Genomic DNA, 26,627 nt, shown 5'->3' on the forward strand with positions numbered 1-26,627 from the left:
AAAAAAATCACAAATAAGAGACATTTTAAAAAGAAACGAGAAAATGAGACCTATTTAAAGACAGATATGAACTTGTGCATTTTCTATGCAGCAAAATATAACCACACTAAAAAACAATAATGGCATTCTTCCCCAAACATTTATCCAATCAGCAAGGAACACACCTTTCAATTAACAGAGATCATGAGGGGCAGGTCTAGGCCCGTCATCATCAAGGGTATCATCAAAGGCCACATGATACCATGTAGGGGGATCCTATTGTAGGAGATGAGTGACACTCAATAATGGTTGGCAACTGTTGGATGGAAGTAGCTCCGAGAACATTATATAAACAGAGATTTTCTATGTAAGTCATTCGGATGACAAGAGGCTACGTCCGTACCGCTTGTCACATGAATCCAATACTGTAACTATTAAATAATATGAATCAACTCTCCATCTAAGGGTTCAATTATTCTCTTACATCCTGAAGTACGAGATACCAGAGAAACTCGTCATAACACTTGCAGTGATGTGCTCATTTGCGTCACATAAATGTCACCCACAGAGGAATAAGGCTTTCTCAGAATTACATAACCACAACATCCTGCTTCAATTAACAGCTAGTACATTTCTCTGAAATCTGAGATGGTGTTTGAGAACAGTACACACATAGAAAAAAGAAAGACTGGGAATAGGAGAGAGTTAAGTAGAGCGAAGGAGTGTTTTAGAGAGTGATGGAGAGGATTATGGAGGGGTAGAGGGGGATAGAGTGGAAGAACAGAGAGAGACAAGTGAAGATACAGACCTACAGAGAAGAGATAGACAAGCAAGGAAATGATTCAGCAATTACAGAGAAAACAAACCGTGACCTTTGATTTCAGGGAAACCACTACCATTTAACCATGTTAAGTGGTCCTCTGTAGCTCAATTGGTAGAGCATTGCGCTTGTAACGCCAGGGTAGTGGGTTCGATCCCCGGGACCACCCATACGTAAAAATGTATGCACACATGACTGTAAGTCGCTTTGGATAAAAGCGTCTGCGAAATGGCATATTATTATTATTATAAGAGGGAAGAGTGTAGTGGAGGGGGTCAGTGCCAGTGGAGGCTGCTGAGGGGTGGACAACTCATAACGGCCATTCCATTCACTCCATTCCAGCCATTATACTCCACTCCAGCCATTATTATGAGACGTCCTCCCTCAGCAGCCTCCACTGGTCAATGCTCTCACCCCAGCCAGTGTGAGGATGTTGTTGATGTTCTTGGTGATGACCAGAGAGCTCTTGGCCCGCGTCACCGCCACATACAGCAGGTTCCACCCATCCTCTAGGATGTCACCTAGAGGAGAAGGGAGAAAACAGCTAACAGTCATTGGCCTTAGATCAGAGTTGGTATATGGATAGGTTTTCCAAATGCCTAATGATTGCTTGGATCATCTTCCATGGAATGCTTAGTGTGTCTTTAGTAGTCTAGTTCAAACTAATTGTGGTGCAGCCATAACACACACACACACCTCCTGAGCAGCTGGAGAGTCTGGGTAAGTTGTGGGCGGCACAGGGGACCTTAGCGAAGTCATCAGTGATCACCACCGTGTCAAACTCCAGACCCTTTGATTTATGGACTGTCCCCAGGATAAAATCTAAGAGAGAGCGAGAGAGAGCGGGGGAGGGTTGAGAAACATTTGAAAAATCACTCTCAAATACAAAATACAGCAATTCATAACGCTGTGTGTCTGTACAGTTGTGTGTGTGTGTGTGGCATGTACTGTACTTGTGTGTATGTCTATGTGTTTGCGCGTGTACAGTATGTACCCGTGTGGTAGTTTGTCTGTACAGTGTGTGTGTGTACCTGCGTGTTGGGCCTCTCTCTCTGCGCATCCGTAGAGGCGCTCCACCAGCTCAGGGATGCGGCTGTTGTATTTCTCCACCATGGAGAGTTTACCCTCCAAGTCACGGTCCTTTGTGTTTTTAGCATAACTCTTCAGCCCACAGTAGCCCCCCAGACTCTGCTTGGTGAACCTACGGATGAAGCTGTCCTTGATGCCTAGAGAACAGGGAGAAGAAGAAGGGAGTAGGTTTAAAAAGTGTTAATGGTCACACGTATGAGGAATGTATATGGTGGGGTCGATGGAGGTTGGATAAGAGCCAAGGCCCTGGAGAGTTACTAAGTAAGGTAAAGGTCAAACACATGGTTGCTGTCACTGATGAAGGTGGATAGCTGTGCATTAGTGAGGAATGTGGGCCGAGGTCAGGTCAGGTCACATGAAGGGAGAAGGAACAGTTTATTACCCACATCATTTAACTTCCTGCCTAGCAACAGAGATGTAGTGTTTAGAGAAAAGGCGGACACTGCCTAAAGGGGGGTATAAATACTTGTGCTGGTGGAAACATGTCTTTGTCTTATGCAGCTGTTTGACCCAGTGGGTGAATAAAATTGGTTTGAGCTTTGACTAACTGTCCATTAAGAGTAAAAACGAACACTACTCACATTGTAGAGTAGAGCTATTGACTGACACACAAGAATCTACCAATAAAACTATGAGCATTGAGAACCAAGGAAGAATACTGTCTTACCAAAAACAGATATATCACACAGGTACAACATACTAATTCACTTGTATTAGAATTGCGGAACTGAGGCAAGGGGCAGTGTGTGTGCCACTCACCTCGAGAGCGATTGTTTTCTGGCTGCATTAGAACCCAAATGTCCATGATTCTGTTCAGCCCAAAATTCTCCAACCCCTGGAGTGGAAAATAGATGTCTTACAATGTGTTACACAAGACCCAAACACATTGTGTGTGTGTGTGGGTGTGTATGGACACTCACCCCTACGATGTGCAGTCTACAGCGGGGGTTGTCGTCGGTGAGTCTGACAGCTTGGTCGAACACAGAGACGTTAGAGCGAGACAGCACTGCTAACTTGCCCCGGCCAGGACTCAACCCTGAAGTCAGGGGACGCAGTGAGTCCACAACCTTACCCTGCACACAGCCTGTGGACGAACGCACACATTAAAGGGCAGGTTGCACTATATATTTCCACAAATCTAACAACGTAGATTGATGATATTCCATCTAAAATTGTCTTTATGCAAAAACGTATTTAAAAAAAAAATGTATACACTTCTATTTTCTCCATTTGAATTACATTGATCAAAAACGCATACCAACAATATATTGCATCTTTGATGTCAAGAAGAGAACAGCCTGGTGGTGGCGGCAGTGAACTACAACTGCTGTTTACCGGCATGCATGTTTGGTCGAAATGCGAGAAGTTGGGAAGAAACCGCTTCATGAGGATACGGCGGGCAGACTGGGCCAGGGGAACCCCTGGCGCTTCAGTCATATGCGGGGCTCAATTTTCCCCTAAACGATTGTGATGGCTACAAACAGTGGAAGAGTTATTTTTTTTAAAGCTAGCCTGCTAAGTGCACCGGGCCGTGCAAAACGAAATGGCCCACTGTGGGGATCTATTTTCTTACAACTAGATGTGATGCCTAGCTTAGAAAGAATACATTAATGATTAAACATAATAGGTTTGTGCTGTACTGATATAGATTGTTTAACATAACAAGCTGTGATTAATGTGAGGAACCGTTAGGGGGTAGGCTGAGACAGACTTGTGACTCACACACACACTGCCTCTTTGTTAAACCGCTCAAGGACATGTGTTCTGCTACAATGAAGAAGAACAAACCATGTCTGAGGTTGCTGACTCGAGACAAGTTGTAAAGATAACAACTAATGCCCGGCAACAGTGAAGCGCCAAGGGGCTGGGACCAGCCTGTGCGCCATCGATAGGTTGGGTAAGTTTAAACCACACCCAGCCTCTACTGACAGGCCCAGCAGGGAGCGGGAACTATCTCTGTCAGAGTATTTAAAGAAGAACTTATAACAATGGCTCAGTTCTCTGTCTGCCCTGCGTGGTGTTTCAGTGAGCCCGTATATACGAACATCATATTTACCATTCAAGTATTTGCATTAATTAAAATACTAGTCTATTTTAGAAGACGTGTATTGACCTCTTTTTGTTCCTATACCAGAATTGAATTTACGCAACTTGACACCACTCACACGGATCTAGCACAGTGTTTGGTGAGGGAATAAGCTAGCTACCTAGCAAGCAAGCTACAACAACTCCATCCCCAGAATACTGCATGTTTTGCAGAAACGGTCTTCACCGTCTTATGTGGACAGTGGCTTCACTCCTGCTCGTGTATTGCTCCTCTTTAAGTCACTTTTCCGACATATCTTTGGTCAAATAAAATATTAAATTCTCCCAAAATACAAATGTAAAGTGATATGTCGTATTGGGACTTTTAGTTGGAAGGAGGAAACAAATCAGAATGTTTAACAGCAACCTAATTCTACAATCTTCCCTTTAAAACAAACGGATCCAATCAGAACCAAAGAAACAAACTAAGAGCACAGTAGTCATGGAACACCATGGATATTTTACTGGCATGATTACACAGTTCAGAAAAATCAACCTTAGACCCAGCAATATGAAGTAGGTGCACCAAGTAAACAGCATAGTGGGTCAATTTCAGCAACAACTAAGAGCGTTAAAGCGTGAGGCTAAACTTCTCAGTTTTGGTTCCATACCCACCACGCTCTAACAGCGTGAAGCGAACCCATGCACATGCGAAGATACTGTGTGTGACGGTGTGAGAGCGAAGTCTTGCATCTCGCTCAATGCAACGTCATTTCGCTGAGTCAACCTTCAAAAAACGTCCAATGCAGCCATTCTTATTTTAATATCAAATCATTTCTGAGTAACAATTAAGTCCTTTACTGTAATAGTTGTACATTAAAATGGTCACAAAGAAACAAATACCCTTTTAGCAAAAAGCTATTTCTCAAGCAAGAATTTTGCTCTCTGAGTGGGGGCGGGGAAGGGCACCAAAGCGGTGCATTAACCACAGTGTGGATCAATCGCCGGAGCGGTGAGGCCTAATAGGAGGGATATGTAATCTGAAAACTAGCTATTGGCAGAGAGGTTTGGAAATCTATTTGTTATTGGTCTATTAATTTATACCACCTGGTGATGTCACCAGGCAAGCCAAAACTCCACTAATAGGTCCACACGGGAAAGTGACGTTTTCTATGGAAGCAATCTTTCCCCATTGAAAGCAGTGCAGCCAAGCCTGAATTCAAGCAATAACTACACACATAATTTACATTTTCTTTATAGCTCCCGTCCAAATGTTGTGAATTATATACACAGTTTATTAGGTACACCACCCCCGTTCACGAAAATGGTTAGCTCCTACAGACGCGTGGCCGTGGATTGCTATATAAAGCAGGCAGACGGGCATCGAGGCATTCAGTTACTGTTCTTTTGAACGGTAGAATGGGCAAAATGAGTGACCTAAGCGACTTTGAGCGTGGTACGATCGTCGGTGCCAGGCGTGCCGGTTCCAGTATCTCAGAAACAAGAAGCGGCTCTAGTGGACACGCAACACTTGACAATTGAGGAGTGGAAAAACATTGCATAGTCCGACGAATCCCGGTTCCTGTTGTGTCATGCTGATGGCAGAGTCAGGATTTGGAGTAAGCAGCATGAGTCCATGGCCCCATCCTGCCCGATGTCAACAGTACAGGCTGGTGGCGGTGGTCTAATGGTGTGGGGAATGTTTTCCTGGCACACGTTAGGTCCCTTTATCCCAATTGAGCAACGTTTCTATGCCCCGAAGAATTCAGGCTGTTCTGGAGGCAAAGGGAGGTCCGACCCGGTACTAGATGCTACTAAGTGTATATTCATGTCATAGTCACCAGTCAACTCCATTACACTCAAAAGTTACTTCAACTTCAACCAGTGAATGCTAGCGATGGCTAGCTATTCTACCAGTCTTTTTAAATGATTGTTAGCATGCTAATAGCACACCTGCACACAATTTGTTGTATTTTTAAGGGGTATGTAGTAGGTTGATAACGATATCACCAAAGTATGTTGCATTGGACATTTCAAACAACGTTCCCAGCTAATGAGAAAACAGACATAGCATTTAATTTAAGAGAATGAACTAAATTGGACAAGGCAACCTTGGGGATAATTTGAATGGGTGCAAACGGTAGATTGAGGGATTTTGAAATCCGTTCCCCAACTAGACCTAGTGGGCCATGGAATTTACATTTACAACATTTAGCAGACGCTCTTATCCAGAGTGACTTACAATTTCGCATTCATTCATTTCTTCACGCACTGGCACGCACTTTTCTTAAGCCTACTTAGTAATCCATTGGAGATGTGTTTGAACTTTTTAATATGTCAGTGTTTTAGGATTGGGTCCTTACTGAATGTCTTCCAGGGTATCTGAAGCTGTGGCATCTGCAGAGGCTGACTCTGGACAAGTATGATGTAATCTTTATAGACGAGGCACAGGACTGCACTCCGGGTACACAACTTAACTACACCACTGCACTGTACCACACCTGGACCAAACCTGGGTCTACATTACACCTGCACCAGGCACCACTCACCTGATAACAGGTCTATTAGCAGGTCCATGATAAGTGTGTGTGTGTGTGTCTTAGCCACCATGGACATCATGCTGCCTCAGCACTGTGGGAAGATCCTGGTGGGAGACCCTCACCAGCAAATCTATACCTTCAGAGGAGCAGTCAATGCCCTGAACCTGGTTGAACACACACACCTCTACTACCTCACCCATGTTCACACACACACACACTTCTCCCTCGCTCAGGTATATACTCACTAAACAAAAGCTCAAAGTGTTTGTATTGAATATCTTCTCAGAACTTTAGGTTTGGTTCTGAGATTGCCTACATTGGAGCCACAATTTTCCAAGTGTGTAAGAAAGTGAAGTGAAGTGAATATAATATCATATAGAGGAAGTGGAGGTGTGGCCTCTGCTGGGCATACCGAACCAGGGTGGTGGTCTTCCCTGTGCCTGAAACACAGCAACAACCTTTAACCCCTACACTACATCCTAGCAGGAACATTCACACATAAGGCACGATCAACAGCTCACAATGTGGGGTGGACCATGTGTGTGTATCCACTTGAAATACTCTGCAATTGTCACGATATAGAAAGAGTACTCTCATTCTCATCCTGAACTGATGAAGCACAGACTGAGCTGAACTGACAGGGAGAGGATGCCCTCTAGCGATAATTCAGAGAATGCTAGCAAAAGTACCAACTCTATATCTAACTTGTTATCTGTTAAAAAATATTTTAAAAACACAGGTGTGACATGATGTTGGTAGTAGCGGTCTGGTGGTACCTGCGAAGGCCATGATCTTGACCACGTGGTCCTTATGGATGGAGGATCTGCTGCTGTTCGTGGGTCACCTGAACCTGGGCTCTCCTGGGAGAGAGAGGACTGGGCATGAGACTCAGGTTATGACTGACTCATTCAAAATACTTCCTTCCAGAAAGTTATCAGTCTTCACCCACTCTGATTGGTTATTGCTGTGGGCAGGGCGTTCTCTATCAGGTGAAGGACGTAGAAGATATTGTAGTGCCACCTGGAGTGGAGGAAGGAGAAGAGAGGTGCAGAGAGAGACAGTCAATGTCCGCCTGTCTATCCATCTGTTTGTACATGTCTCTATCTTTCCATCTGTATATAACTTCCATCTTGACCTGTTGCTGATGTTGATGTCCTTCCTCCTCATGGCGAGCAGCATGGTTGCCATGGCGCTGAGGTACTCTGTGATGGCACTGGCTGAAAGCAGGCAGCCTCTGAGACAGACCACCAGGTCCAGAACATCTCCCACCCCGTCACACAGCACCAGCATCAGGGCCATGGCTGCCCACGGGTTAGGGCCCTGACAAAGACACACACAGTCCAATCAGTTCAGTATAGTAGTAGTTCCAACCGTGTACATATACACACACACACGTGTGGGGCTACGTACCCCCTCGATACCCTCCAGTTTTGGGAGTCTGTGTTTAATGCAGGCCTCAGCCTGAGGGAACAGACAATGTGTCCTCACACTCTGTAACACTGCCTCAGGTTTCACCCTCTGACTGGGCTTGTACTGGGCCATGAACCTGGAAAAAAACCACACACACACACAGAATAGATCATAAATTATCAGAAATGGCCCAAAGGAACAGTTTACAGTAAAGAGTCCTTACTCGATAAGTTCCTTTCCTGAGGATGGCTCACCCCTCACAGTTCTGGGTGACTTCAACCTCCCTATGTCTACCTTTGACTCATTTCTCTCTGCCTCCTTCTTTCAACTCCTTTCCTCTTTTGACCTCACCCTCTCACCGTCCCCCCCTACTCACAAGGCAGGCAATACGCTTGACCTCATCTTTACTAGATGCTGTTCTTCTACTAATCTCACTTGAACTCCCCTCCATGTCTCCGATCACTACTTTGTATCCTTTTCTCTCTCGCTCTCCTCCAACACTACTCACTCTGCCCCTACTCAGATGGTAATGCGCCGTCGCAACCTTCGCTCTCTCTCTCCCGCTACTCTCTCCTCTTCCATCCTATCATCTCTTCCCTCTGCTCAATCCTTCTCCCTCCAATCTCCTGATTCTGCCTCTTCAACTCTCCTCTCCTCCCTTTCTGCATCCTTTGACTCTCTATGTCCCCTATCCTCCCGGCCGGCTCGGTCCTCCCCTCCTGCTCCGTGGCTTGACGACTCATTGCGAGCTCACAGAACAGGGCTCCGGGCAGCCGAGCGGAAATGGAGGAAAACTAGACTCCCTGCGGACCTGGCATCTTAACACTCCCTCCTCTCTACATTTGCTTCATCTGTTTCTGCTGCTAAAGCCACTTTCTACCACTCTAAATTCCAAGCATCTGCCTCTAACCCTAGGAAGCTCTTTGCCACCGTCTCCTCCCTACTGAATCCTCCTCCCCCTCCCTCCTCCCTCTCTGTGGATGACTTCGTCAACCATTTTGAAAAGAAGGTTGACGACATCCGATCCTCGTTTGTTAAGTCAAATGACACTGCTGGTCCTGCTCACACTGCCCTACCCTATGCTTTGACTTCTTTCTCCCCTCTCTCTCCAGATGAAACCTTGCGACTTGTGATGGCCGACCGCCCAACAACCTGCCCACTTGACCCTATCCCCTCCTCTCTTCTCCAGACCATCTCCGGTGACCTTCTCCCTTACCTCACCTCGCTCATCAACTCATCCTTGACCGCTGGCTAGGTCCCTTCCGTCTTCAAGAGAGCGAGAGTTGCACCCCTTCTCAAAAAACCAACACTTGATCCCTCTGATGTCAACAACTACAGACCAGTATCCCTTCTTTCTTTTCTCTCCAAAACTCTTGAGTGTGCCGTCTTTAGCCAACTCTCTTGCTATCTCTCTCAGAATGACCTTCTTGATCCAAACCAGTCAGGTTTCAAGACTGGTCATTCAACTGAGACTGCTCTTCTCTGTGTCACGGAGGCTCTCCACACTGCTAAAGCTAACTCTCTCTCATCTGCTCTTGTCCTTCTAGACCTGTCTGCTGCCTTTGATACTGTGAACCATCAGATCCTCCTCTCCACCCTCTCCGAGTTGGGCATCTGCGGCGCGGCTCACTCTTGGATTGTGTCCTACCTGACCGGTCGCTCCTACCAAGTGGCGTGGCGAGAATCTGTCTCCTCACAACGTGCTCTCACCACTGGTGTCCCCCAGGGCTCAGTTCTAGGCCCTCTCCTATTCTCGCTATACACCAAGTCACTTGGCTCTGTCATATCCTCACGTGGCCTCTCCTATCATTGCTACGCAGACGACACACAACTAATCTTCTCCTTTCCCCCTTCTGATAACCAGGTGGCGAATCGCATCTCTGCATGTCTGGCAGACATATCAGTGTGGATGACGGATCACCACCTCAAGCTGAACCTCGGCAAGACAGAGCTGCTCCTCCTCCCGGGGAAGGACTGCCCGTTCCATGATCTCGCCATCACGGTTGACAACTCCGTTGTGTCCTCCTCCCAGAGTGCGAAGAGCCTTGGCGTGACCCTGGACAACACCCTGTCGTTCTCCGCTAACATCAAGGCGGTGACCCGATCCTGTAGGTTCATGCTCTACAACATTCGGAGAGTACGACCCTGCCTTACACAGGAAGCGGCACAGGTCCTAATCCAGGCACTTGTAATCTCCCGTCTGGATTACTGCAACTCGCTGTTGGCTGGGCTCCCTGCCTGTGCCATTAAACCCCTACAACTCATCCAGAATGCTGCAGCCCGTCTGGTGTTCAACCTTCCCAAGCTCTCTCACGTCACCCCGTTCCTCCGCACACTCCACTGGCTTCCAGTTGAAGCTCGCATCTGCTACAAGACCATGGTACTTGCCTAAGGAGCTGTGAGGGGAACGGCACCTCCGTACCTTCAGGCTCTGATCAATCCCTACACCCAAACGAGGGCATTGCGTTCATCCACCTCTGGCCTGCTGGCCCCCCTACCTCTGCGGAAGCACAGTTCCCGCTCAGCCCAGTCAAAACTGTTCGCTGCTCTGGCACCCCAATGGTAGAACAAGCTCCCTCACGACACCAGGACAGCGGAGTCACTCACCACCTTCCGGAGACACTTGAAACCCCACCTCTTTAAGGAATACCTTGGATAGGATAAAGTAATCATTCTACCCCACAAAAAAAAAATAAAAAAAATAAAAAAATTGTAAAGTGGTTATCCCACTGGCTATAAGGTGAATGCACCAATTTGTAAGTCGCTCTGGATAAGAGCGTCTGCTAAATGACGTAATTGTAAATATGGAGGATGCTCTCCTGGTCGTTCTTTTTGATTCTATGGGTTTCCAGGATGGCGTCGATCTCCTTCACCGCCTCGCTTTCCTTCTTCGTGTAGCGGTAATACAGCTTCTTCCAGGGCACAAACTAAACACAACTTAACCCAAAAAAATCTACACACCACATCTATTACCATTTTCACACTAGCTTATCTTCATAACTTTAACCCTAACTTCCTCCCCCTGTCCCAGGTTCTCACCAGTGACTGGGTGACAATGTTCCCCCAGCGTTGGCAGACCAGGCTGACATGACAGTAGAGGTCCTCAGCAGGCAGGAGGCTCAACACCAGCATCAGCACCTCCTCTGGGAGGTCGTCCACATGGCCCTGGGGATGGGCCAGGCCCCTGCTGCTTCCCAAGAGGCCTTAGTGGGCGTCAGGCAGGGCCTCCACCTCCTCGTCATGGTGGTTCATAAAGGCTGGGGCTGGATCTAACCAACAGCGCTCAAACTCCTTGTCGTCCCCAAACATGTCCGTTGTCAGCCCCTCCAGATAGTCCACCTTCTCATCCTCAGGTTCCTCCTTCATAGGAGTGGCTAGTGCCTCCTTCTCCTCAACAGGCTCCTTTTTGGGGATGAGCTCTCCGTTGAATCCCTCTGTCTTTATGGAACCTGAGCCCTGGGACAGGGCTGCTTTCTGAGGACCGATCACAGGGAAAAACTGAGTGATCCCCTGCTGCTGCTTGTCATCACTCGCATCTGAGATCCAGGCAAGAGAGGAGAAGAGGGAGCAACGGGAGGGGATGACAAGGTAAATTATATGTGTACAAAATGTTACATCACTTCAGGTCTCAAGAGTAAAAAAACTAAAGACACACAAATGTACAGTACCGCTCTTTCTCTTTGTGGGTGTTCTGGGGTACAACCCCCGGTTGGGGTCTGAGTTGCTGTGCCTGCGAGTGACGGAGTGGGGCTGTGTGAGGCGTTGGCTGACCTCTGGTCTCCTACTCATTTCACGACACTCCTCTGAGGTCAGGTGCCTTCGCTTGGCTTTTCCTGCAACATTACCAGGGCTGTGAGTACATCTCTACTACACTCTCTCATACACCTTCATGGCACCAGTCCTGTGTTTTGGGTCAGTACTGAGAATGCGTAACATATTAACGTTACAGACGCCGTTGTAGAGCTAAGATTACAGATATGTGACATGCATTAGCAAGGTACAGTAGTTAATCCTCAAACAAGCACCATTACCTTTAATGGACGATTCCATCATGTTGTTTCAAGAAAACCTGCTGATATCCAATCATTCGTTTCCTGCTTTTTAGAATAAGTTCTCTAAATGTTAGCGTACATGCTAGCTAGTTAGTTTGAGCACACAAACAACCCTTGGCGAAGTTGGCTAGCCCGTGTTTATATCAGCTAATGTACAGCGCAAAGTAAAGTTCACTTGTGGATTTAGCATGAATACATTCAAATTTTTAAATACTATTGAATATTACTGATAAACTGTCTAGCATGGTTGTTGTTGATAACGCACAGCTAGCTAAGCGTTTATTGGATACTTGGTTCTTTGGTGAATTTACGTTCTTCAATGTGTTTGTACAGTGCCACCTATTGGTCAGTAGGAGAATAGCAAAAGGCAAAAGAGGTTGAAAAGAAAAGTAGGCCTACATGTTGCTGTAAGAATAACATGTTTATTGACACCAAGTTAATTCAATTAATGCTAATTGTAAAATTATTATGTGAGGATCATCTGCATGTCAGCCTTATACCAGTAAGGAGACATCTATACCTATACCTTGGTCTAACAGAGCATTGATGTGAACTAATGGATGTCAACGTAAATGCACCGACATGCACAAAAGTATTGCGGTTTCGAGTAACATCATCTTTTAAGGCACATTATTATTAGAACAGTACCTTTTAAGTTATTTTACAGTGACGTTTAGTCTGTTGAGTTAGTGAAAGTTAGGAATGTTCCAGTATGTAATCACAGTTATTATTTAGAACTATATTCAGATCAGGGTAAGAATTTGTATTATCAGACAGCTTGTAATATCAAATTAATCACAAAGATGGTATCTAATTGTGACTATCCCCACAGGTAAAGGTGCATGGACGTATGGCGCATACCTCAATATAAAGAGAGAAGAATTCCGTGAAAGGCGGTGGGTCTTAGATAATACAAGCTGTAGGGTAACACTCCATGAATCTCATGGACTGATCCCCAAGACAACAGCTTAAAGCCACAAAATGGCCACCCTGTTGACAGTGTCATCCCTGGTTAAGTCCATATTCGTAGTATAACAGAGACTACAACAAAAGAGTAGGCAGCCTAATGCACTCTCCCTCTATTCCCATCAATCTAGTTTACTCTCTCCACTTTACTTTCTCTCCCCATCCTTCTCTCACTGTTTGAGCACTCTGAGTTCATTGGGTTTAAAGAAGGCCTGGGACATCCCCATGCCGTAGATGTAAACCTTAGAGTCCACCACAATCTTCTCCTTCTTCATCAGGTCTGTAGGAGGGGGGGAAATCATGCAAATATGATCTCTTCAGGTAATCACAAGCAGAATATAATAACGGTAATAGTATGCTTTTCTGTCTCAAATTGGATTCCACTATGACTTATGAATTGTGAAGAAGAAACTTCAATCGTTGCTCACCATCAATTTTACTCTGGAATTCATCAAGAGGTAGAAGAAGAACTTCAACAAATTCTGGAAGTAAAACAGAGGCCAGAATAAGATTTAGGTCAACGTTATTCTAATAGTGGATAAATACCAAAAGTGTGATTATGAAGAAAAAAAGATTTACCTCCATCACCTGGAAAATAGTAAAAGAGAGGGAGGAAAGCAGAGAAATAAGAACAAGTTCAGGACGATGTACAATACATATCAGCTTGACAATAAAAAACATTGTATCCCATTTTCTAGATTCATAACATTCCAAGAGTCTGACCCCTAACTTACCCAGCTGCTGTGTGGGGTTGGTGTTTTCGAGGTCGTCTCCATTGATGTTCACCATGACGATCTGTGTGGTGCAGTTAGAGAGGCCAGGGTCCAAACAGGTCACTGCGAGGTCAGGAGAAGGGGAGAGGAAAGGAGGATCACAGGCATATTGAATTTCTCCTCGCTGATGGAACATGGACATAATCGGTCCTGTGTTTTGAGTGTGTGTGTTCATTAGACCTACCTGGGGTGACTCCCACCACCTCCCCCTTGTAACCAGTCTCCTCCTTCAGCTCTCGCAGAGCAGCAGTCTCTGCACTCTCACCCTCGTCAATCAGACCTGAGCAACAGCAAAAAAAAACACAGACAGCAAACACATATATCAGAACACAGAAGGCAAAACACAGCAATGACAGGCCTACATACACTGCGTCTGAACAGAGTTTTGAGATGTGACTGTAAACCCATGTCACCTGCAGGGAACTCTAGGGTACAGCACCCCATTGGTGGACGGAACTGCTTCACCATGACAACGCAGTCTTTGTGGAGGGTCCTCTTCAGAAGGGCGATGATCCCCACACCTGGAATATAACACAGGAATCAATTTCTATAATGTCACTGCTTATCCATCAGTATGAAATGTATGTACACACACACACCATCTGCTGCGTTGGCCTGTCTGGTTGTCCTTTTCGTAGTCTCCCAAGTTCTATTGAAAGACAGAAATGAATTGTAAAAGGGAACAAATATTTTTTATCAAAAGTAACTTATGCAACTCATTGATCTGTTCCATACCTTGTGTTTCCAACAGGGTCCACATACGTGGTCTTCTCAAGTTTCAACCATTTCCCAGATGCAATGACCTGAAGAGAATACCGTTGAGTAATGTGATATAGCTAAACCAAGAGACTCATTTACACCACACAATGTACATGTTATTATATCATATCTACCTCCTCTTTTACAATGTGAGGTATGGTTGTCGATTTGGGAGGGCTGCTCATCTTTCCAGTGTTGCTCTCAGGGAAATGGATGGAGGATTTTGTTTTTGTCTACCCAAATCCAGAAAAACTATTGATTACTTGCATGAGTTGATAATTAATAGAGATATATGCAATGCAGATAGTTAAAAGGCATACATTACTTTTATTTTTAGCATGGCTGAAGCAGCTAGCTAGCTAGTCGGATTAATCAGGCTGTAATACACAATTAATTGGTATATACAACCTGAAACAAATGCCTGCAAAATCGTGTAAATGTTCCTTACAAGCCAAAATGTTGAATACAATGTACAAATATTTTTTTACTTACTACCAGTTGTCTGTGGAAATGGTTCAAATCGTTTTTCCACCATTCATTTTTCCCATAGGGGATTTTAGAATCACATAAAATAAGGTGTTTCTGATGAACTTCAAACTTCCTTCACCTTGGAGAGGAGTTTAGTCTGCTAGCTCATTCCTAGCAAAACCCACATGCTGTTATGTAAATATTATTAAAAGTTACAATATTAACCTAGACAAAAAAGCATTGTTAATTGTGAATTGGATACATGTGCAGTACTCACATGAAGATGAAGTGGTTTTAGTCACAAGTCAAGTAAAGCAGTGATGACTCCCTGATAAAAAAAAACAGCAATGAAGAGACTACGCCTACGTGTGCAACGCAAAAATAATCTCCCTCTTCTGAAACATATTATAATAGATTAGAGACGGTCTACAACCATTCCAGTTAACCTAACCTAATAAATACAAGCCATTCTCATTTTGTTGTAATGGAAAGGTTGTAAACAACATGGAAACCAATGTCAATAGCTTTTTTCTTAGGGGAAGTATATGTGGCTGGACTCACTTCCGGTAAAGCATTTGCAGTATGAAGAAGGAGCAAGTTGTAAATTGTCAGTTTTCGGTCTGGTATCCGATATTTAAGAAGCATACTATCAAAAGGTGAACTCCTTAACTTGACCAGCACAGTCTCAGATATGTTGTTGATATCGTCACTCTCAAATGAACACTGGTTGTGCTATAATTTGTGTAGCTAACGTATAGTTATCTGTTTAGCTAGCAAACTGTATTAGCCAATATGATGTCACCTGTGTGTGTGTGCGTCTGATATTGTAACACAGCCTAACTGTACTTTTATTAGCTAATTGTGAATTCTCGCAAACCTCACCTGTCCTTTACTGATATTAAACATGTTAATCTGTTAGAAGTGCCATGTGTAAATGCTTGTGTGATGATATTGTCATTGATATTGCATCAGCTCAATATCTACCTTTGAGACTGTTTGTTTTCAGGTCTCTTATCTTTGGTCAATACTAGTCTGATAGTTTGTGTTGTGTAGGCCTAATGTTTGGTGTTATCTTTCTTTCAGTTTGATTCTCCCACTGCCTCAGAATGTAATAGATTATTTGCTGGACGACGGAACACTAGTAGTTTCTGGAGGGTAAGTATAACTTTACTTACCCCTAAAGTCACTGTGTCTATTCCCATACACTGTCACTTATGGGCAATACGTACTGGAAAAAACTGTGCAGATGCAAAGTGGTAATAGAAATACGGTCAAATCTTCCTCCGTTTTATTCTGTTGCCAAACTTTGTATCTGCACAGTTCTTCCTGCAAATGTGTTTGTCTCAGCATTGCCCTTATATTCACTGATACAATCTCTCCTCATTCCAGGGACAACAACACTCAGCAAAACCAGACCAACAACAGTGACTCAGAGGAGGAGGAAGACGTTCAGGTGCACTCCATCTCGCTTTCTAGTAAAGTGGAGACTGATAAAGCAGACTTTATGCTCAATGCTTGAATGTTTTATTTACTGATTGATAAAATGTTCTTCTCTCAATAAAATTAGTGGTCAGATGATGAGACGACCACCACTGTAACAGTAAGTAATGTAGATCATGTTAAATATTATCAATCCATCTGTATATCATTTTAGTCAAGTTTATAATATGATATGCATACAGTGAAGATGTGGAGATTTGTTGTGGTTGCTTTGTGTTCCAGGCTCCAGAGTTCCCAGAATTCAACTCCAAAGTGCTGGAGGCCATAAACACCCTAGGTGGGTGTGTCTTTCCCAAACTGAACTGGAGTGCGCCACGGGTGAGAGAGACAACCCTCTAACACCATCAATATCAGTTTTAAATACTGTCCACAGTGTGTCTGTCTGAGTGGTGATTTTAAGTGAATAAGTGTGTGTGTGTGTTTCCTTTCCTGCAGGATGCTAACTGGATTGCTCTGAACAGCTCCCTGCAGTGTCAGAGTCTGAGCGATATCTTCCTGCTCTTCAAGAGCTCGGACTTCATCACCCACGATCTCGCACAGCCGTAAGAATCCCCTCCACGGACTCACACATTCTCACTTAGGGCTGTTGCGGTGACCGTACTACCGCCACACCGGCAGTCATGAGTCATGACTGCAGTCAAATTCCACGTGACCGTTGAGTCACGGTAATCTCTTATTATGCACTCTGGACATGCGTTGGTAGTACCCAACTCGCTAACGACCTTCAGCTCACTAATGGCCTGGTACTCAGCGCTCTATTGTCCCTCTAACCACTCTGACGTCAATGCAAATGCAATCGAAAATCACATCAAACACTTATTGTCATGCTTTTAAAACTCATCTCACTGTGATGATCAATTTGAAGAACGAAGTTCAACAACAGGTTGAAACTGAGTGAAAAACATGGTTGTTGTGGATGTTGTTTCAAAGCCAAATACAACGAAATGGACAGTGCTTTCTAAGATGATGATTAATTCAAAACACCCACACCCATATATGAGCCCATGCCCGAAATAAAACTGGATTAAAATGATTGTGCCTTTATACAATATATAGCCTAATAGCCTACCGCATATTACGCACTGAAAAAAACAAAAATGTCTTTGGTACATATTTGGTCTAGCCTATAAAATTAAACAAGTTCTCGTCTTTTTTTAAATGTATCGTGTATTAAAACTGCATATGTGTTGAAATCAAATCTAATTTTGCTCTCCACTTTCTGGAGGACCGAGTTTTGAAAACAGTGGAATTCAAGTATGATAGCTAAGGAGATGGAGAAAACACCTGTCTCCGGATTACATCTTCAAACTAAGGGCAACCATGGCATCTGACAGGAGACGCGTCCATCCATGAGAATGTATATGAGTAAGATAGTCTAGCTAGCTACATTTTCAGATATTACACGTTTCTAATTTTGACAGAAAGAGCCGTTTGCTTAGCTAGCTATAGCCTAATCTTAGCTAGCTAACATTGAACCTGGTTGGTTAGCTACCTGCAGATTCATGCAGGGTAGTAACGTCATGAGTTGTGATTATGGTTCATGACATTGTTTAGCTACTAACGTTAGATAGCTAGCTAACGTTACGTAGGCCCACAAACTGTTAGGGCCTACATAAAGTTGTCCCAACAGTAGTCCCAACACCTTACCACTGCTACACCTGGCTATCAGCGGAGCCTTGTCTGGCAGCGAAACAGTTCATTCAGCCTCATTTACTGTCTTTAAAAAAACATAGCTGATATGGCTGACTTGCTTAAACAAATGTGGTTTCTACTGACAATTGAGATGTACAAACTATGGCATAAGGGAACGATGAGCGGATGAGGGATATCCGTAATTTCGATTAAGACAGTAATGAGCGAGTTAAGACGGACGTAGTCAATATAACTATTTGTTCAGCACTTTTGAAATGTACAGCGACGGAATTCAGAACATGGGCCGTTCTTAGAGTATTCTCTATGTACACCAAGTCAGAACCATAGGATAAATGAAGGGGGCATATACAGTACATTCGGAAAGTATTCAGACCCCTTTCCTTTTACAGCCTTATTCTAAAATTGATTAAATAAATAATAATCCTCATCAATCTGCAGCATTGAAGGTCCCCAAGAACACAGTGGCCTCCATCATTCTTAAATGGAAGAAGTTTGGAACCACCAAGACTCTTCCTAGAGCTGGCCGCCCGGCCAAACTGAGCAATTAGGGGCGAAGGGCCTTAGTCAGGGAGGTAACCAAGCACCCGATGGTCACTCTGACAGAGCTCCAGAGTTCCTCTGTGGAGATGGGAGAACCTCCAGAAGGACAACCATCTCTGCAGCACTCCACCAATCAGGCCTTTATGGTAGATTGGCCAGATGGAAGCCACTCCTCAGTAAAAGGCACATGACAGCCCGCTTGGAGTTTGCCAAAGGGCACCTAAAGGACTCTCAGACCATGAGAAACCAAGATTGAACTCTTTGGCCTGAAAGCAAAGCATCACGTCTGGAGGAAACCTGGCACCATCCCTATGGTGGTGGCAGCATCATGCTGTGGGGATGTTTTTCAGTGATAAAGACTGGGAGACCAGTCAGGATCGAGGCAAAGAAAAACGGAGCGAAGTACAGAGATATCCTTGATGAAAACCTGCTCCAGAGCGCTCAGGACCTCAGACTGGGGCGAAGGTTCACCTTCCAACAGGACAGCGACCCTAAGCACACAGCCAAGACAACACAGGAGTGGCTTCGGGACAAGTCTCTGAATGTCCTTGAGTGGCCCAGCCAGAGCCCGGACTTGAACCCGATCTAACATCTCTGGAGAGACCTGAAAATAGCTGTGCAGCGACGTTCCCCATCCAACCTGACAGAGCTTGAGAGGATCTGCAGAGAAGAATGGGAGAAACTCCCCAAATACAGGTGTGCCAAGCTTGTAGCTTCATACCCAAGAAGACTTGTGGCCGTAATCGCTACCAAAGGTGCTTCAACAAAGTACTGAGTAAAGGGTCCGAATTTTAATCCATTTGCAAACATTTCTAAAAAGCTGTTTTTGCTTTGTCATTATTGGGAATTGTGTGTAGATTGTTGAGGGGGGAAAAACAATTTTAGAATAAGGCTGTAACTTAAGAAAATGTGGAAAAAGTCAAGAGGTCTGAATACTTTCCGAATGCACTGTAAGCGGACAATGAAAGCTCTTACATTATTCGATGATGACATTTCTCTAAAACAGGCTATAGGCTACATGTGCACCACCAAGTTAGAACAGTATGAGGGGGAAAGGGACCAAATTATTAGGGTGAGGCACATGGGCTACTAACAGCTTACTACACAACATACACTTAGTATTACTTTCTTAGCTACACTATACATATCTCCCTGGCATATTACATCATTTATGAAGCGGCATACAATACATTTTTGGACTCCCATGTGTTGTGCTCACTTGAACTGTAAGGTGGCGCTGCGGTCCTTCTTGTGGGCAAATTTTGTCATCAAACTTTGTCATCAAAATCTGGCATTCTCTGTATTTATTGTAATTCAAGACAACTGGGAACATGGGAAAAAAAACAAGGTTGAATCATGACGTCAGTAATCTTCAGGTCGGAGCTCTAGAAAGAGGCCAGAGTTCCCGACTTCGAATTCCAAGTTGAATGACCGCTCAAAAACGTATTTTCCCAGTCGGAAATGCTGAGTTCCCAGTTGTCTTGAACTCACTGAAGTCTGAGATTTATTAAAAAAATTTATTTGACCTTTATTTAAGTAGGCAAGTCAGTTAAGAACAAATTCTTATTTACAATGACGGCCTACCCCGGCCAAACCCTCCCCTAACCCGGACGACCCTGGGCCAATTGGGATACAGCCGGTTGGGATACAGCCTGGGATTGAACCCAGGTCTATATTGACGCCTCTTGCACTGTGATGCAGACTTCTGCGCCACTCAGGATCCCAACTTTCCCAGTACCGAGTTTCCAGTTGTTTTGAACGTTTCCAGTCATGCTGGATTGACAGTATGGCCAATGTATTCAACCTTTGGTGCCCTTTTTAAGCTTGGAAAAGAGACCCTTAAACCCAGACTTGGACCACACACCCTCTCCACTGAATAGCAGGCTAGTGATTGCTTTGCAACGCTTGCAGTTAGCCACTGATTCCTTCCAAACCACTCATTGTTGAATTTGCGAATTCCAACTTGTTGTGTTATGTTTATGGCCAATGAGCACGATACATTTTATCTATAATTTATCTTCATATGACAAGGATTGAAAAGGATTTGCCAGTAGATTGTCGACTTGATTCATGATGATGACTGCTTGTCAAGCTTGCTAGCTAAGTAGCTTTTGAAAGTATGATGTTGACATGACCAGTCCAATCAAAGCTACAGTCGATATAACGTGATTTGATGTCATTTTATCTGTGGCCAATGACCTTGAACCTTCTTGGATGGGCACTTCTAATGTAAATCTATGGCAGCACCCAAGGGTCTTCAATTTTTTAGCTCTCCCTGTAGATTTTGCGGTGACGTAGTGTCCCCATGAGTGACCGAACACTGAGCCAATCACGGCGCAACTAGAGAACATTACCACCCTCTACGCTCTGTATTTTCCGCTGGCTGCCCCACCACCACAGAAAGCACGGAGCTAGGCTGAAACACCTGCATTTTGGAGATGCCTTACTCAAGAAAGCAAAAAAGAGACCATGTTTGTATGCAGCTTTATTAACTCACATTTTTTATTTTTTACATTGTTTGCAACCTGATATGTGACACGTATTAATGCCAAAATAATATTCAAAACAGGCAACAACAAAAAACTATATACACTACCGTTCAAAAGTTTGTGGTCACTTAGAAATGTCCTTGTTTTCTAAAGAAAAGCACATTTTCTGTCCATTTAAAATAACATCAAATTGATCAGAAATACAGTGTAGACATTGTTAATGTTGTAAATGGCTATTGCAGCTGGAAACGGCTGATTTTTTTATGGAATATCTACATAAGCGTACAGAGGCCCATTATCAGCAACCATCAGTCCTGTGTTCCAATGGCACGTTGTGTTTGCTAATCCAAGTTTATCATTTTAAAAGGCTAATTGATCATTAGAAAACCCTTTTGCAATTATGTTAGCACATCTGAAAACTGTTGTGCTGATTTAAAGAAGCAATACAACTGGCCTTCTTGAGACTAGTTGAGTATCTGGAGCATCAGCAATTGTGGGTTCGATTACAGGCTCAAAATGGCCAGAAACAAATAACTTTCTTCTGAAACTCGTCAGTTTATTCTTGTTCTGAGAAATGAAGGCTATTCCATGCAAGAAATTGCCAAGAAACTGAAGATCTCGTACAACGCTGTGTTCTACTCCCTTCACAGAACAGCGCAAACTGGCTCTAACCAGAATAGAAAGAGGAGTGGAAGGCCCCAGTGCACAACTGAGCAGGAGGACAAATACATTAGAGTATCTAGTTTGAGAAACAGACGCCTCACAGGTCCTCAACTGGCAACTTCATTAAATAGTACCAGCAAAACACCAGTCTCAACGTCAACAGTGAAGAGGTGACTCCGGGATGCTGACCTTCTAGGCAGAGTTGCAAAGAAAAAGCCATATCACAGACTGGCCAATAAAAATAAAAGATTAAGATGGACAATCTGAGATATGGCTTTTTCTTTGCAACTCTGCCTAGAAGGTCAGCATCCCGGAGTCGCCTCTTCACTGTTGACGTTGAGACTTATTCAGCTAAGTTCAATTATATTCTTCTTACTATAAAATAATATAAAATAATGGCACGAGACTTATAAGCATATCTTCTCTGCTAAATGAACTAGCCTACGTCATGGTGCACAGCTAGATAACATACAATAGGCTGACTCATATTCTGGTCTTCTGAAATACACATTTTCTTAAATCCTAATGTTTCTTTAGAACTGCCTAAAATAAATAATGGATTTATTGTGATGGTGTTTATTAAATGGATTTATAAAAATGTAGTTCAGCGGCTTGAGTGGAGGCTTGGAGATGCTAAACGTGTTTATGTTCGTTAACGGTCAATTACAGTGAGACCGGCAGTCATTTGCATGAAAATGAGCTGAAATAAAAGATCCCCGAAATGTTCCATACGCACAAAAAGCTTATTTCTCTCAAATGTTGTGCACAAATTTGTTTACTTCCCTGTTACTGAGCATGTTATACTTTTTTTCAAGATAATCAATCCACCTGACAGGTGTGGCATATCAAGGAGCTGATCATTACACAGGTGCACCTTGTGCTGGGGACAATAAAAGGCAGCTCTAAAATGTGCAGTTTTGTCACACAACACAATGCCACAGATGTCTCAAGTTTTGAGGGAGCATGCAATTGCCATGCTGACTGCAGGAATGTCCACCAGAGCTGTTGCCAGGGAATTGAATGTTAATTTCTCTACCATAAGCCGCCTCCAATGTCATTTTAGAGAATTTGGCAGTACGTCCAACCGGCCTCACAACCGCAGACCACGTGTAACCACGCTTAACCCAGGACCTCCACATCCTATGCCATCCCAGGCCCACCCATGGCTGCGCCCCTGCCCAGTCATGTGAAATCCATAGATTAGGGCCCAATTTATTTATTTCAATTGGCTGATTTACTTATATGAACTGTAACTCAACAAAATCTTTGAAATTGTTGCATGTTGTATTTATATTTTTGTTCGGTATAGATGGGTTTTCTACCCGCTGTGGAAAACACTGCAGGTAGTGACTCAGCCTTTCTGAGAGCAGTGGGCCAGGCAGTGGGCTGGGAAGATTGCTTCAGCAGTGGGCTGTGGAGAGGTTTGGTGAGATTGCTTCATCGTAGATTTACTGCTCCCATTGGAGACTCTGATAATGGGCACAGTTGGCAGACAGCTCTGGCATGGTGGAATACTTAATACAGCACCGTCCAGCACTTGATTTAGTACTGAGCTTTCAAACGTGAAGGGGCCACTGAGGAGCATTTGTGCAAGTGTGCATGTGTGTGACGCTTACTACTCTTGTGTTTGTATTTGTGTGAATGCAAGTGTGTGAATTTAATGTGAGTTTATAACCGAATGGTCACTGTTCCAATCTCCCTCTACAGATTCCTTCACTGCAGTGACGAGGATTCTCCAAATCCAGCCATAAACTATGAGGTATTTAACACGCACTCACCTTGCTTACATGCACACTCTCTTTTCCACACACACACACCTTTTCTTCCAACTGTTTAATAGTGTTGTGTTATACCCCTGAGGTCAGCTGGTCCTGAGGAAGTGGAGTGAGCTGCTACCTGGCGGGGAGTTCAGGTGTTTCATCAAAGAGAACAAGCTGATCGGTAAGTACTGTATGAAGAGGTTAACACACCATTCACCTTTACTCTCACCCTCCCTCAGCGACATATTCAGAGAGCCTGTATTCACTTGCACTGTTCCCAAGGCAGTGTGGCAAGCGTTAGGGCTGTTGTGTGGACTGAAAATCTGTTCTGAGAGCTGTGTGTGTGTGTTCTTTAGGTATCTCCCAGAGAGACTATACCCAGTACTACCACCACATCTCTAAGCAGGAGGCCCAGATCTGCCACTCCATCCAGGAGTTCTTCAGCCAACACGTCCAGTATCAGTTCCTGGATGAGGACTGTGAGTGGGATTCAGTGTGTGTGTGTGATAATTAGAATATATTGTAATAAGAGTAATGCAAAATGTTTTCTGTTTTACAGTTGTGTTGGATGTCTACAGAGATAGCTGGGTAAGTCTTTTGTCATTTATATTTCCAGCCTCTGTTTGGTTGTAGCCCAGGCTTTTCTACGAGTATGTGCATTTTTGACCGTGTGTGTGTGTTTGACAGGGGAAGGTGTGGCTGATCGATCTCAACCCCTTTGGTGAGGTGACAGATTCACTGCTGTTCACGTGGGAGGAGCTTACCTCCGGGAACAGCCTGTCAGCCAATCAAGAGGAGGGTGACACAGCCCAGCAGGTCAGTGACAACTGTGACACAGGCTGTGGCTTTGGTGTACATATACATGTGTATGTTTGTTTATGTGGGCAAGTCTTTCTGTGCTTATTATCCTGTTAACACCGGTTTGTGTTGTGTCTGTAACTGTAGGAAGGCCCTGTGTTCCGCTACACCACCAGTGATGTGACGGTGCAGCCCAGTCCCTGTCTGAGCTACCGTATCCCTAGGGACTTTGTGGACCTCTCCACCGGCGAGGACGCATACAAACTCATCGACTTCCTCAAACTGGTGCGAACAACGGCAGTGCTGGTTCACACAATTTAAGATAATCTTAAAACAACCCTCTGGCAATCTCTATGACCCTCTTACAATTTCATTTTCCGTCATCAGTTTTTATAATCTCACCCTTTCCCTCTTTTCTCTGCAGAAGAAACGCCAGCAAGAGGACTCTGAGGAAGAGGTACGACAGTGACACACCCAGCCCCTGAGGAGCAGGGTCTCTATACAGTGACTGTTAGCCTAGCATAACAATAACCCTAAAACTGTTAAGCTAGCGTTAGCGGTTAGCACGGAGACTACTATACGCATGGAGGTTTGTCCTTATTCGCTCTTGAATCTTCTGATGGAATCCATACACTTTTGGTCATCACCTTAGACCTATCCAGAATGCTGCAGATAGAAATGTATTGAATAGGACTAACTCAACAAACCATAATGAGGAGAAAAGCATCATGACCGCTCTGTGCGGTACATTTCTACCTGCTACACTGTAAAAGTCCCATTGAATCTCATGGTTGTGTGTATTTAAGAGGGGAGTTCTAAGCAGTGCTCCTGTTGTATTGGCCCGGTGTGTCTAATGTAAATATAAATACTGTAACTTAATGTTGTGTAAAGGTAAGGGGGAGTCTGTTACAGCAGTCTGTGTATAGGAATAAAGAATGCTCAATTTTATAATACAGCGCTGGGGAAGAGACGTATCATGGTTTGTGTGTATAGCAGGTACATCATGGGTTTGCAATTTCTGAGGGAGATACCCAAAGGTTGAGAGTTTTCTGACTTAGCCCACTGGACTTTCTCTCTTCACACACACCAAATACAAACTTTTCCATGTGCTTTCTAATGGTTTAGTTAGACGCATCTGTATGTAATAGCGATACAAAGGTTTACTCATGAAGTCTCTGTGCAACAGTATTTCAAACATTCCAGTTCCTTACTTACTCTCTCTGGTCATTATAGTTCTATCTATGTTATTGTGGGATTCATGTTGATTCTTATCATTGGTTTATTTTCTATGTGCTGGCAAAGTTCTGATTGGGTAATAAATTGCTGGTGTGTGCACTTTGTTGTTGGTCTGTTTTTGGGTAGACTAAAATAGAAGGCATACTACTTTCACTGGTAGATTATTAAATTTCTCTAAAGTGGATGTGATAAGTGGAATGGAATTTGGCACCAATGACTAGACAAGCTGGTTGGGAAAGAGAGTAGTGCATTTTTATTAAGGTCCACTTGGGGGAGATGTTTACCTAAAATGAGAACCCATCAGCGATGGTGAGCTGCCCTGGGATGAGACAGTGGTCTGGGATAACAACTTCACCATTCACGTGAAAGGTATTTAGGATGGAATGCCTGGATGTTCTGTTTTGTCATTAATAGTTATCACGCGTGTATAGCCTAGTAAGTAAAATGCGATAGCAAAGTACTGTTGGGGCAGGATATTGCTGGTTAACCAATCGATCCTAGCCTGTATACAGACGCAGTGCATTGTTGTATTATCTGAGCCTGGAGTCAGGTGCTTGTGTTGTTTTCAGCACACTGCCCCTGCATGCAGGGGGGGGTGCAGAAAGATGTCAATGATGCCAATGATGCCACACCCATCTGGTGGGTGCCAGACTACTGATAGAAAGAAGAGAGACTACACATCTTCTATCATCCTCCTACCTCCCTTTTCAATTCCCCTTGCTCTCTCTCTCTCTTCTCTTCAGCTTGCCAAGATGGACATAAATCCTAGCCTACATCTCAGCCTGGGTTGACTAATCATCTTTCTGGGAGGGAGGGAGGCAGATATGTGAAAAATCTAACTTGAGGGACTTGCTGACTCAGAGCTGTAGATCAAGGGAGGGAGAAAGGGAGAGGTAGGGTAAGTGGACAATAGATTTTCTTGAGCTGAGAGGGAACTGCAGTAGTTTGCAGCTGGAATACTCATGAGCGTCTAGAGCACACACGCAGACACACACTCTCGGTCCGTCTCTCACTCACTCACACACACACTTTCACACACACACACACACACTCTTTCTCTCTTTTATCCTATACACAAGCTCTGGCAGGCCTGTCAGATGAAAACAG

General features: G+C 44.2%; 4 protein-coding genes across 5 annotated transcripts; 1 reads left to right on the forward strand and 3 right to left on the reverse strand.

The window, feature by feature from the left end:
• Positions 1-976: 976 nt before the first annotated feature.
• On the reverse strand, positions 977-11,049 carry LOC121559066 (F-box DNA helicase 1-like; the record flags this gene model as incomplete). The annotated part of the gene is given in 13 exon segments (XM_041872348.2): positions 977-1,320; positions 1,496-1,621; positions 1,831-2,025; positions 2,648-2,723; positions 2,809-2,972; positions 7,230-7,266; positions 7,268-7,297; positions 7,300-7,313; positions 7,403-7,473; positions 7,589-7,773; positions 7,864-8,064; positions 10,656-10,790; positions 10,903-11,049. Coding segments are annotated over 13 exon segments (1,518 nt in total), but the record flags the coding sequence as incomplete, so codon positions are not given.
• LOC121559077 (F-box DNA helicase 1-like) lies at positions 10,969-12,222 on the reverse strand. Its single transcript, XM_041872366.2, has 3 exons — positions 11,895-12,222; positions 11,532-11,696; positions 10,969-11,399 (listed from the first exon to the last, which is right to left on the reverse strand). Exons 1-3 carry the CDS (start codon positions 11,914-11,916, stop codon positions 11,068-11,070), a joined length of 519 nt encoding a protein of 172 aa, XP_041728300.1. The 5' UTR covers positions 11,917-12,222; the 3' UTR covers positions 10,969-11,067.
• Positions 12,223-12,321: 99 nt separating this feature from the next.
• On the reverse strand, positions 12,322-15,250 carry LOC121559076 (ADP-sugar pyrophosphatase-like). Of its 2 annotated transcripts, XM_041872364.2 has the most exons (11): positions 15,159-15,250; positions 14,906-15,052; positions 14,548-14,646; positions 14,390-14,457; positions 14,254-14,303; positions 14,068-14,175; positions 13,839-13,934; positions 13,616-13,717; positions 13,461-13,469; positions 13,310-13,363; positions 12,322-13,161 (listed from the first exon to the last, which is right to left on the reverse strand). In XM_041872364.2, the coding sequence occupies exons 3-11, from the start codon at positions 14,596-14,598 to the stop codon at positions 13,052-13,054; spliced, it is 648 nt and encodes a 215-aa protein (XP_041728298.1). In that variant the 5' UTR covers positions 14,599-14,646; positions 14,906-15,052; positions 15,159-15,250; the 3' UTR covers positions 12,322-13,051. The 2 variants fall into 2 exon arrangements, with proteins under 2 accessions (XP_041728298.1, XP_041728299.1); XM_041872365.2 differs by lacking the exon at positions 14,906-15,052 and having other exon boundaries at positions 15,159-15,243.
• A 204-nt stretch (positions 15,251-15,454) lies between these two features.
• On the forward strand, positions 15,455-25,619 carry LOC121559075 (cell division cycle protein 123 homolog). The gene is made up of 13 exons (XM_041872363.1): positions 15,455-15,537; positions 15,965-16,036; positions 16,271-16,334; positions 16,449-16,481; positions 16,604-16,699; positions 16,817-16,923; positions 23,434-23,485; positions 23,592-23,667; positions 23,843-23,965; positions 24,046-24,074; positions 24,174-24,302; positions 24,432-24,569; positions 24,709-25,619. Exons 1-13 carry the CDS (start codon positions 15,464-15,466, stop codon positions 24,751-24,753), a joined length of 1,038 nt encoding a protein of 345 aa, XP_041728297.1. The 5' UTR covers positions 15,455-15,463; the 3' UTR covers positions 24,754-25,619.
• Positions 25,620-26,627: the final 1,008 nt, after the last annotated feature.

The sequence above is a fragment of the Coregonus clupeaformis genome, unplaced genomic scaffold (assembly GCF_020615455.1).
Source record: "Coregonus clupeaformis isolate EN_2021a unplaced genomic scaffold, ASM2061545v1 scaf0526, whole genome shotgun sequence".
Lineage (NCBI taxonomy): Eukaryota > Metazoa > Chordata > Actinopteri > Salmoniformes > Salmonidae > Coregonus > Coregonus clupeaformis.

What these genes read in the sequence shown, in the direction of transcription:
- LOC121559077 (XM_041872366.2), bottom strand. Translation starts at nt 11,916, where the DNA reads ATGATGGAATCGTCCATTAAAG. An exon ending in GATGGAATCGTCCATTAAAG is followed by an intron (nt 11,697 to 11,894) that starts GTAATGGTGCTT and finishes GTAATGTTGCAG; the next exon opens with GAAAAGCCAAGCGAAGGCAC. An exon ending in ACCCACAAAGAGAAAGAGCG is followed by an intron (nt 11,400 to 11,531) that starts GTACTGTACATT and finishes CCTGGATCTCAG; the next exon opens with ATGCGAGTGATGACAAGCAG.
- LOC121559075 (XM_041872363.1), top strand. Translation starts at nt 15,464, where the DNA reads ATGAAGAAGGAGCAAGTTGTAAATTGTCAGTTTTCGGTCTGGTATCCG. An exon ending in TCAGTTCCTGGATGAGGACT is followed by an intron (nt 23,966 to 24,045) that starts GTGAGTGGGATT and finishes TCTGTTTTACAG; the next exon opens with TTGTGTTGGATGTCTACAGA. An exon ending in AGGGTGACACAGCCCAGCAG is followed by an intron (nt 24,303 to 24,431) that starts GTCAGTGACAAC and finishes CTGTAACTGTAG; the next exon opens with GAAGGCCCTGTGTTCCGCTA.
- LOC121559076 (XM_041872364.2), bottom strand. Translation starts at nt 14,598, where the DNA reads ATGAGCAGCCCTCCCAAATCGACAACCATACCTCACATTGTAAAAGAG. An exon ending in CTCACATTGTAAAAGAGGAG is followed by an intron (nt 14,458 to 14,547) that starts GTAGATATGATA and finishes TATTCTCTTCAG; the next exon opens with GTCATTGCATCTGGGAAATG. An exon ending in GACCCTGTTGGAAACACAAG is followed by an intron (nt 14,304 to 14,389) that starts GTATGGAACAGA and finishes GTCTTTCAATAG; the next exon opens with AACTTGGGAGACTACGAAAA.